Raw genomic sequence first — 11,056 nt, 5'->3', positions numbered from 1 at the left:
ACAGGCTGCATACACCGTGGCACATGCGCACTACAGGCCTACTACTCCACGTATGTGCATGTGGACGTGCTCTGATAACCGCTCTGTGGACATACATCAGCGTGTTGAAAACTGTCAAAAGACGACGAAGAGAGCTTGCACTGGCCTGTGCAGCTTTGATGGCTGCTGAACCACTACCACGTCGCCCTCCGTATGTCTGGAAATGAAGGCGCAGTAAGCAGTTTTGGGAAGTTGTCGTGAGGGGACATTTTACACACCAACTTTGGCTCAAGCATTTCAGAATGTCAAGGGAGTTGTTCAACCAGTTGTGTGCCATGATTGGACCATACGTTGGAGCACAAATCCCAAGTCATCGACCACCTGTGCCAACTGACAAGTGGGTTGCTATTGCAGTCTTCAAGCTTGCCACCTGCGCTGAATATCGAGTAGTTGTAGAAACATTTGGTGCGAGTAAAACAACAGTCCATCGTTGTATCTAATGCTGTATGCCAAGCCATAAAATCTAAGCTGATGCCCCAGTATGTCACATTACCCGACGCAGTGGAGGCACAAGATATAGCGGAACGCAACTACTCATTACACCATGTACCACAGGTATATGGTGCACTCGATGGCACTCATATGCCAATCCTACCTCCAGCAGCTGGGTACAGGGATTATGTAAACAGAAAGGGATGGCCATCTATCGTGCTTCAGGCACTTATTGACGACCAGATGATCATTCGTGATCTGTGTGTTGGTTCCCCAGGATGTGCACATGATGCAGCAGTGTTCAACACTTCTAATCTATTCAGGTAAGCTAATTTTCTTTTCGTGTAGCTTCATATTGTGAATGCAGCTTTGAGTTAAAAAGTTGGGACGTAGACTGAAACAAATAATTTAAGAGTAAATTGACTATTACTTTGGATAAACAAGCATCAGTTATTTAAAATTTTCTCAACTGATCTAATCCATCTTGGCAGAATTCTTTGACTAATGATTAATATGACTTCTTGTCATATTTCTTGGCTGGTAAATTGTACTTATTTCTGTGTTTGCAGACATCCTGAGAGACATCCGCAAGCCCCCAAAGAAATAGAAGGAGTCCAGGTACCTGTTCTCATTGCTGGAGACCCGGCCTACCCTTTGTTGCCATGGCTGATCAAGGGATTCTCTGGTTCTGACCTCCAGGAGGAAAAGCTGATCTTTAATGAGCAGCTGAGCAGAGTACGTGTCAAGGTTGAACATGCTTTTGGTCACCTAAAGGCCAGATGGAGAATCCTTGCAAAACGTTCAGACATTAAGCACTCATTTATGCCTACAGTTGTAGTGGCTTGTTGCGTGCTGCATAACCTATGTGAGAAGGAAAAGCAAGTGCCAGTACTTGCTGCTCCCCCAGTTCACCCTGTTGTCCCCAGCAGCCACCTCACCGAGCATGTCAGGACCAACCAGGCCAAACAGCTTTGGCAGTCAGAGATGCTCTTGTCCAACATGTGGTTACCAGGGTTTGACAAGGTGGTCCCTGAGGTAGTGTGGTAAAAGACAATGGTTTTTGTTGTTTTACTGGTCACTGTTTCCTTTTGATAAGCAGTGTTGGGAGGATTACATTCAGAATGTATTAAAATTCATTACTAATTACCTGTTAAAAATGTGCCCAGTTACATAATTCAAGTTTTAAGACACTAAGTAATGTAATGTGATTACTTTCCTTTACTTTTGGATGACCTCAGTATGGACTGAAACAAATGTAAATTAGGACAAAAGAAGAAAGTTAATTTTGTTTTTCTGTCATTAATCTTAATATTCAGTGAAGTGTTGAGCACATGCATTGTTACAGACTACTATATTATTATTTGGAAAAAAAACATGTAATCGTTATTGTTTTTTCTCCAGACACATATCTGTAATCTAATTACATTTTTTTTCTGTATTCACATGACCTAAACAAGTGTTTGGTTACTCCAAACCCTGTTGACAAGTATGATAAGTTACTTTGTTGTTACTTGCTGTCCTTCAAGTTGATACAGTTGTGTTAACATGTGATGGATGCCATTACTTGTGATGTAATAAATCTAAGAAATTACTTGATTGACCTTTTTGTTTTTGGAAAGAAATATTTAGGTTTTTCTTCTGTGTTCTCCAAGTAAAGAACACATTTACTTAAAACTTTTATTGCAAAAAGTAAAGTGCAATGTAACTGTTCTTACATCAATTCATTAATTAAACAAAACACTTTACTTATTGAAGAGCCATCAAAGCTCTACTGTGTAAATATTGTATATAAATTTAAGTCCAAAGTGAACACGAGTTACATTCAAACAATATTTGCTTAGTCACCTAAAGTGCAAAACATTCAAACAAGTCTTTTGCTTAGTCACAAAGTGCAAAACTTTTAGCTGCACACCTTAAACAGTAACAGCTTATTCAAGGCAAAGTTCACTCAATAATGAAACTTCTGTCAATACCTACTCACAATTATGCAGATAGATGTGGAACTATATCCTTATGAACACAAATACCTCAAAACATATGTTCTGATAACGGTAAGAAAAAAGACTGAGGTAAACAGGTGCGAACAAGTTCTGAAATGGTTCTACAGGTTGAAGTATGATGAGAAAGAATCACTAGTTGGATTCATTTCACATGATGCTCCCTGACTATAATGGGAGTGTGAGTGTGAGTGTGAGGTGGCATGTGCATGGTGTGAGGATGGAGGTGGCTGTGAATGGTGAAAGGGATGCTGATGGGATGGGTTGCCCTGCCTGTTTAATCCTGCCATATATTCAGCAGCTTGAGTACATCTTTCAAAACACTGTACAGCTTGATTAAGGACACCAGAAATGGACTGCAAGGTCTCCTGCTCCCTGTCTGCCTGCTCCTTTTGCATTTTTAAGAGAGACTCCCACATGGTGTGCACGCTGCTGGTATCAGAAGATCTGCGTCTAACTGAAGACCTTCTCCAGTAGCCTCGTGTTCTGGTTGTATTGTTACTCAGTTGTTCGACGTCTCCACCTGAATCCTGGACATCAGAGGTATCCTCAGCTACTGCTGTGAAATTAGATAGAGAAAAAATATGCAAATTGTCATTACATTTTTTATTTTACAATGGTGAAGAAAAAAATGACACTTATGATCATTTAATTCATCCTGACATACACACTCAATGGGTCTCATTTATGAACAAATTATTTGTGTAAACAGTTCAGAGGAAAATTTATTCCTTGCTTATTATTAATATATTGCTTATTAAGTATTGCTTATTATTAGAAATCACAAGTTTAATTTGTATTTTATTGCCAGAAAATTACTTTTGATACTTAAGTACAGTTAATTTCAAATACTTTAACACTTTCACTCAATAACCTTTTTATTTAAGGGATTTAAACATTTTTCAAAGAAATACTTTAACATGATATCTTTACCTTAGCTCGAGTATGACTTTAGGGTAATTTATACAACACTGCACAAGAGACAAAATACAACATAAACTATGTAATACACTACCCTCTGACTCGTCTCCGTTGTCGGGGTCCTGTCCATCGATGGTAGACTCATCATTACCTGAATGGGATAGAAAACAAACTTATTGTGGCTTCCCATAACTTTAAAGTGGATTTTAAAACTCTGTAACTTGGAAACCAGTTAATTCATACAACAAACTTAGCCTCCTACCTGAGCTGTTAATAGATGAGCTCATCGATGTAACAAGAGGTCTGTTGCCCAGAATTTCGTCCATTCTCTCTAAATATTTGAAGCTAGCTTTAGCTTTCCCTGCGGCACCGCTGGCAGACAAACAACGCTTCTCAGACATACAGCGTTGTTTTAGGCTCTTCCACTTACTTCGTAGGATTTGCCACGGTTTGTCGAAGCCTTTCTCCAACATTTTCCTCTGCAAATCTTTATAAAGGGTGGCGTTTCGTTGCTGCTTCCCATCTAGTATGGCATTTATGTTTGTTTCTTGCACTAACTCAAGGAACGCCAACGTTTCTTCTTCAGTCCACACATACCTCCCGTTGTTTTCGTCCATTGCCGCAATTGCCTTCCTGGTGTAGAGGACCGTCGGTGGAATGACGTATAAGTCACGTGATGACTAAATCTCATCATTTATTCATAAATCTGTTTCCATTGCACTTTTTCGCTTTTACCCTTTGTTGATACGCCAAATTTTCCACCTCCTCCAAGCGTGAAAACTATTTTGCGATGTTTCGGGACTTTTTCGAATTTTGTGTGTTTCCATTGAGGTATTTCTATGCACAAATCGATAATGCGCATAGAAATAGGCTGATGGAAACCCACCTAATGTGTCATACGGATTACTGTTAATTTATTATGTTGATCTGTTCTGTACGACATCTATTGCACGTCTGTCCGTCCTGGAAGAGGGATCCCTCCTCAGTTGCTCTTCCTGAGGTTTCTACCGTTTTTTTCCCCGTTAAAGGGTTTTTTGGAGAGTTTTTCCTGATCAGCTGTGAGGGTCATAAGGACAGAGGGATGTCGTATGCTGTAAAGCCCTGTGAGGCAAATTGTGATTTGTGATATTGGGCTTTATAAATAAAATCGATTGAGTGATTGATCGATTGAACAGTCGGTGTCAGAGTCGCTGAGATGGATCTACGGTGGATCACATGGTTCTATGGTGGATCACGTGGTTCTATAGTTGATCACATGGTTCTGTGGTGGATCACATGGTCCTACGGTGGATCACATGGTTCTACGGTGGATCACATGGTTCTATGGTGGATCACGTGGTTCTATAGTCAATTACATGGTTCTGTGATGGATCAGATGGTTCTACAATGGATCACATGGTTCTACGGTGGATCACACAGCTTTATGGTGGATCACATGGTTCTACAATAGATCACATGGTTCTACGGTGGATCACATGTACCCATGATGGATCATATGGTTCTACGGTGGATCATGTGGTTCTATAACAGTTTCTCTGCATCTTTCTCAGACTGGATCTTTTTTCTGTGAAAGTTTTTTAAAAAAAAAAACAACAACATTTTTTAGAATTAATTTCTGAACAGTTTGTGTCAGAGTCGCTGAGATATTCTGAGTGTTCCTGAACGCACCACTAACATCATCGTCCTCCATTGGCTAAAACATGACAACAGAACTTGCTAGCGCTAGCTAATGTCTGTGGAGGACTGTTTCGCCTCCAGCTATGCCTCGCCCACCAAAAAACGTCATACTCTTTACTAACAGTTCATCGTTCATTCAGTCATTCATTCATTCATTCATTCAGTCATTCATCAAACTAGTTTGTATCTCAGCAGTTGTAAAGGCACTACATGCAAGAAGTGTATCCATGTGGAGTCTGGAGATGACTCAGACGTAGACTCCTGAGACATTTGACATTGTGGAGCAGTACTTTCCTACTTAGTATTCCAGATATTGAAATAAAAAAATAAAGCTACTATTAAAATTCCATGTAAAAGTGGGTGTGGCTCTTCTTCCACCAATGAGTGGCTTTGGTGCAAAACAAATGCTTGCAATCAATTCAGAATCCTGAGCAACTTCCAGTTTGACCCCTCACAAGCTATTTAAGGCAGAGGTAAACATTTTCATTTTCCCACCAATAAGGTTCCGGGTACCCCGACTTCCAGCAACTCGCACAGATTTCTATAAATCTTTTTATATGTGTTACTCGACATCTTTACGAACATGTGTGGGACATGTGAGGGCCACGCGTGGGACATGTGTGGGACATGTGAGGGGCATGCGTGTGACATGTGAGGGACACGTGAGGGACATGTGTGGGACATGTGTGGGGCATGTGAGGGACACGTGTGGGACATGTGAGGGCCATGCCTGGGACATGTGAGGGATGTGAGGGACATGTGAGGGCCATGCCTGGGACATGTGAGGGACATGCGTGGGACATGTGTGAGACATGTGAGGGTCATGCGTGGAACATGCGAGGGACATGCGTGGGACATGTGTGAGACATGCGTGGGACGTGTGTGGGACATGTGAGGGGCATGCGTGTGACATGTGAGGGACACGTGAGGGACATGTGTGGGACATGCGTGGGATATTCGTGGGACATGTGAGGGACGTTAGAGGGTGTTAAAAATCAAGATATTTCTGTGCTTTGTTCATACGTCACCTTTCCTGCGCACAGGTTTGGTTGAGTCCTTGATCAAAGTCCTGGACCTGATTCAACACTGCAAGATGGCGCCCCCAGTGCGGGTGCCTGTTACAGCAGCTCCTGCTCACCGCTGAGCTTTTTTCAATTTCTTTTTCATTTAACTTTCTTATTTGAAGTTTTTTTCAGTTAGCTAGCTAGCACTTATGTTCTGTTTTGTTATGGAGATGAAGACTTCTCTGTTTACAGCGGTCTTTCTCCTATTTTTCCACAGACATGATCGTGTGCAGGGACCCGGCACCCAGCTGTGGCTCCATTGTTTACACCCGGGACCAACTGTCAGCGCTGCGTCACACCGCTGTGCGGCCCGAGGAGAGGCACGATATTCCCCGCGAGCTGCGGAGAAGGAGACGGGGATGTTGCACCGGAGTACAGCACCGACACCGGAGGAGACAGTATAAACCTGTCCTCCCGTTGGTCTCCCTCTGACTCGCCATCAGAGGGAGTACCGATAGAGCAGCGTGCTGGTGTTTACCGACACATGGCTGAACGCGGAAGTACCGGACACAATCGCCGTGCTGGACGGATTCCAGTTCGTCAGACACGACAGGACAGCGGACAGCGGTAAGAGGAAAGGAGGGGGGCTGGCTGTGTTTGTGAATGATAGATGGTGTAACTCTGGGCACATTACTATCAAGGAACAGCATTGCTGCAGGGACATTGAGCTGCTGGCTGTTGGCATGAGACCATATTATCTACCCAGGGAGTTTTCTCATGTCATTATGGTAGCAGTGTANTTGACAGACTCACATCATGTATTATGGACTACATAAACTTCTGTGTGGAAAGCACCGTACCCACCAGGACTGTACGCTGCTTCTCCAACACCAAACCCTGGTTTATATGAAAGCTCTCCTGAAGGAGAAGCGGAGAACTTTTAACTCTGGAACTAAGGAGGAGCTGAAGGCCGTGCAGAAGGAGCTAGCAAACAAACAGCCAGACTCCCAGGCCAGAGGCGACCAGCAGTGGGTGAATGATCTGAATCTGTTCTTCAATAGATTTGATCAGTCTGCCCCTCCCCTGGCCCAGACATCACGGCTGCAACCCCCCTCATCCTCACCTTCACCTTCCCCCCACCTACACTCCTGGCACATTGCTTCAACACCTTGTCTGCAGTACGGGGGCCCCACAGGGGACGGTGCTGGCACCCTTCCTCTTCACCCTCTACACTGCAGACTTTTCATACCACACCCCCACCTGTCATCTGCAGAAGTTCTCTGACGACTCTGCCATCGTCGGCCTCATCACAGATGGGGACGACAGGGAGTACACAGAACTGAACCAGGACTTTGTGGACTGGTGCCTGAGGAACCACCTTCAGATCAACGCGGGAAAAACCAAAGGGCTAATGATGGATTTCCGCAGGCGCAGACTCCTCCCCCCAACACCGGTGAACATCCAGGGAAAGGACATTGAGATGGTGACATCTTATAAGTACCTGGGTGTTCATCTTAACAATAAACTGGACTGAACTGATCACGTAACAGCACTGTACAGGAAAGGCCAAAGCAGACTCTACCTGCTGAGGCGGCTCAGGTCTTTTGGAGTGCAGGGGGCGCTCCTGAAGACCTTCTTTGACACTGTGGTGGCATTAGCCATCTTTTACGGAGTGGTCTGCTGGGGCAGCAGCGTCTCGGCTGCAGATAGGAAGAGACTGGACAAGCTGATCAAGAAGGCCAGCTCTGTCCTGGGATGCTCTCTGGACACTTTAGGGACACCATGGACATTTTAGGGACACCATGGACACTTTAGGGACACCATGGCCACTTTAGGGACACCATGGACACTTTATGGACACCATGGACACTTTAGAGAAACTATGGACGGACACTTTAGGGACACCATGGACATTTTAGGGACACCATGGACACTTTAGGGACACCATGGATGGACACTTTAGGGACACTATGGACATTTTAGGGACATCATGGACACTTTATGGACACCATGGACATTTTAGGGACACCATGGATACTTTAGGGACACTATGGACACTTTAGGGACACCATGGACATTTTAGGGACACCATGGACACTTTAGGGACACCATGGACACTTTAGGGACACTATGGACGGATACTTTAGGGACACCATGGACATTTTAGGGACACCATGGACACTTTAGGGACACCATAGACATTTTAGGGACACCATGGACACTTTAGGGACACTATGGATGGACACTTAAGGGACACCATGGACATTTTATGGACACCATGGACACTTTAGGGACACTTAAGGACAGCATGGACACTTTATGGACACTTTATGGACACCATGGACACTTTAGGGACACTATGGATGGACACTTTCGGGACACCATGGACACTTAAGGACACCATGGACACTTTATGGACACTATGGATGGACACTTTAGGGACACCATGGACACTTAAGGACAGCATAGACACTTTATGGACACCATGGACACTTTAGGGACACTATGGACGGACACCTTAGGGACACCATGGACATTTTAGGGACACCATGGACACTTTAGGGACACCATGGACACTTTAGGGACACTATGGATGGACACTTTAGAGACACCATGGACATTTTAGGGACACCATGGACACTTTAGGGACACCATGGACACTTTAGGGACACTATGGACATTTTAGGGACAATATGGACGGACACTTTAGGGACACCATGGTGACTTTAGGGACACCGTGGACATTTTAGGGACACCATGGACACTTTGGGGACACTATGGACACTTTATGGACACCATGGACACTTTATGGACACTATGGACGGACACTTTAGGGACACCATGGACACTTCATGGACACCACAGCTGTTTGCTGTTTTTTTGCACATACAATCACTTGCACTAGATGTGTTCACTGCTCATTATTATTATTATTATTATTATTATTATTATTATTATTATTATCGCAGTGTCTTGTATTTTTTGTACTTTATTTTGCATGCCTAGTTTTCAAGTTTTAAGTTTTTAAGTTTAAATTTTGAAATCTTTAATCTGAGTCTTTCCCCTTGACTGCTGTAACACTGAAATTTCTCAATTGTGGGATCAATAAAGTTGTATCTTATCTTATCTTATCTTATCTTATTCCTGGATCAGAGTCCTGGATCTGAGTCACCTCTGCTGGTCTGCAGGTGCTGGACTCACCTACAGGAGACCTCTCAGCCACCATGGCAGTGTACGGTCCGTCAAGGAACTTGGGCTCGTTGTCATTGATGTCCTGGACTTTGATGACGAACTGGGACTCGGGTTCGACCGGCAGGTTGGTGAGGTGGTCTCGAGCCTGTGCTCTCAGTGTGTAGTACGGCTGCTGTTCCCGGTCCAGCCTCTTGGTGGCATGAATGTCTCCTGTCCTCTCGTCGATGGTGAAGACGGACATTGCTCCGTCCCCGCTCAGGATGTACCTGACCCGACCATCACCTCTGTCCACGTCAGAGTGGAGCTGCAGAGACAACAAACGACCACGATAACCATCAGAACATATTTACTGTACGTGTCATGTAGCCTTAACGACCGTACCAACACAGTGAAGATGGTCTCTGATGGACTCGTCTGTCTCTGCAGGAGAAAGACACAAACACTGTTTAAACTGGTGTCACATGACCAGACACTGGTCAAACACCGCGTGGACTTTAAAATTCTGCTCCACACTTTCAAGGCCATCCATAAGCTCGCTCTTCCATAACCTCTCTGACCCCCCCCACATCAACACTCCCTCCCGGACACTCAGGTCAGCCTCTTCCATCAGCCTCATTGTGCCCTCTGCCCGTCTGTCCACCACAGGGTCCAGAGCCTTCAGCCACTCTGCCCCCCGCCTCTTGAACTCCCTCCCTCCTGACATCAGGAACATTGACTCCTTATCCATTTTCAAATCCAGCCTGAAAACCCACTTTTTAAATAGGCCTATTCTATTTAACTGCCATTGCTCTGCTGCAGATTTCACATTTTACTGTGTTGATGTTTGTCTTTTAGCCCTTTTAGATTTAATTGTCTTGTACTTGTTCTGGAAGGTGACCTTGAGTGCCTTGAAAGGCGCCTTTAAATAAAATGTATTATTATTATATGAGGGACGTGTGTGGGACATGTGTGAGCATACAACGAAACCTACAACTACCAGAATACATCGGGCTCATAAATGCTCCTTCTGGTCTATGATGCCATGTGAACTCATCTGTTTGACACAGCGGCACCCAGCGGGTAGCACATCCTCTGTCGTTACAGTCAAACAGGAAGTTAAAATATGGTTCTGAAGATGCGTGAGGGAGAAACAGATGACACAGCAATCTGACCTGATCTGACCTAGTCTCGCTCACCAGACCTTTCTGAAGAAAAGAAAGGTCTGGCTGGGCCGACTCTCACTTTAAGATTGGAGGAAAAAAACGCCCCGGCTTTTTTTTTATTTCTTTCAACCAATCACAATCGTTCTGGGCGGTGCCACAGCAGCGGTGCGCTTGCAAAAATATTGCCGGGGGGAAACAGGTTTTGGTGTAACACGCCCACAAAAATATCGTCTACAGGACACGAACCATGGCAGGAAAATGGCTACATCCCCGCAAGATCAAACACCGCAAAAGTTGGTAAAGGACGTGTTGAAAACTGCAACCGGAGGTGGTAGGGCGGGACTTCAGCGGGTGGCTCGTTCCGCCCAATGAGGGGCTGATCTATGCAGCGAACTTCCACCCACTCAGACTAGATCTGACCTGACCTGATCTGAGACAGAGGGGGCGGGTCCCTCTTTTTGTTTGGTGGTGGCCATTTTGAAATGTGGAGGTAGAGTCTGAAATTTGAGCAGCGGCTGAATTTCACTGGCTGTTGGAAGGTGAGCAGGGAGATCTAGGAGGTGCTAAGACAGAGGGAGGTTCCCCACAGTTCATTTGAGCAGACCGCTCCCCCGCTCTTCCTCCTCCTCCTCCCCCCCCCCTCTTTCTCCTC

At 44.8% G+C, this 11,056-nt stretch overlaps 1 protein-coding gene across 1 annotated transcript in view; it reads right to left on the bottom strand.

Moving 5' to 3' along the window:
- Positions 1–11,056, bottom strand: part of LOC126409115 (cadherin-7-like) — a 59,299-nt gene that overhangs the window by 19,360 nt on the left and 28,883 nt on the right. The window contains exons 3-5 of the mRNA XM_050075052.1: positions 9,243–9,566; positions 6,931–6,988; positions 3,484–3,540 (exon numbers count right to left, since the gene is read on the bottom strand). Coding sequence (XP_049931009.1) covers positions 3,484–3,540; positions 6,931–6,988; positions 9,243–9,566 — 439 coding nt within the window. The remainder of the gene's footprint in view (positions 1–3,483; positions 3,541–6,930; positions 6,989–9,242; positions 9,567–11,056) is intronic.

This window comes from Epinephelus moara, chromosome 21, assembly GCF_006386435.1.
Source record: "Epinephelus moara isolate mb chromosome 21, YSFRI_EMoa_1.0, whole genome shotgun sequence".
NCBI lineage: Eukaryota > Metazoa > Chordata > Actinopteri > Perciformes > Serranidae > Epinephelus > Epinephelus moara.
This window is presented reverse-complemented; position numbering and strand designations above follow the sequence as displayed.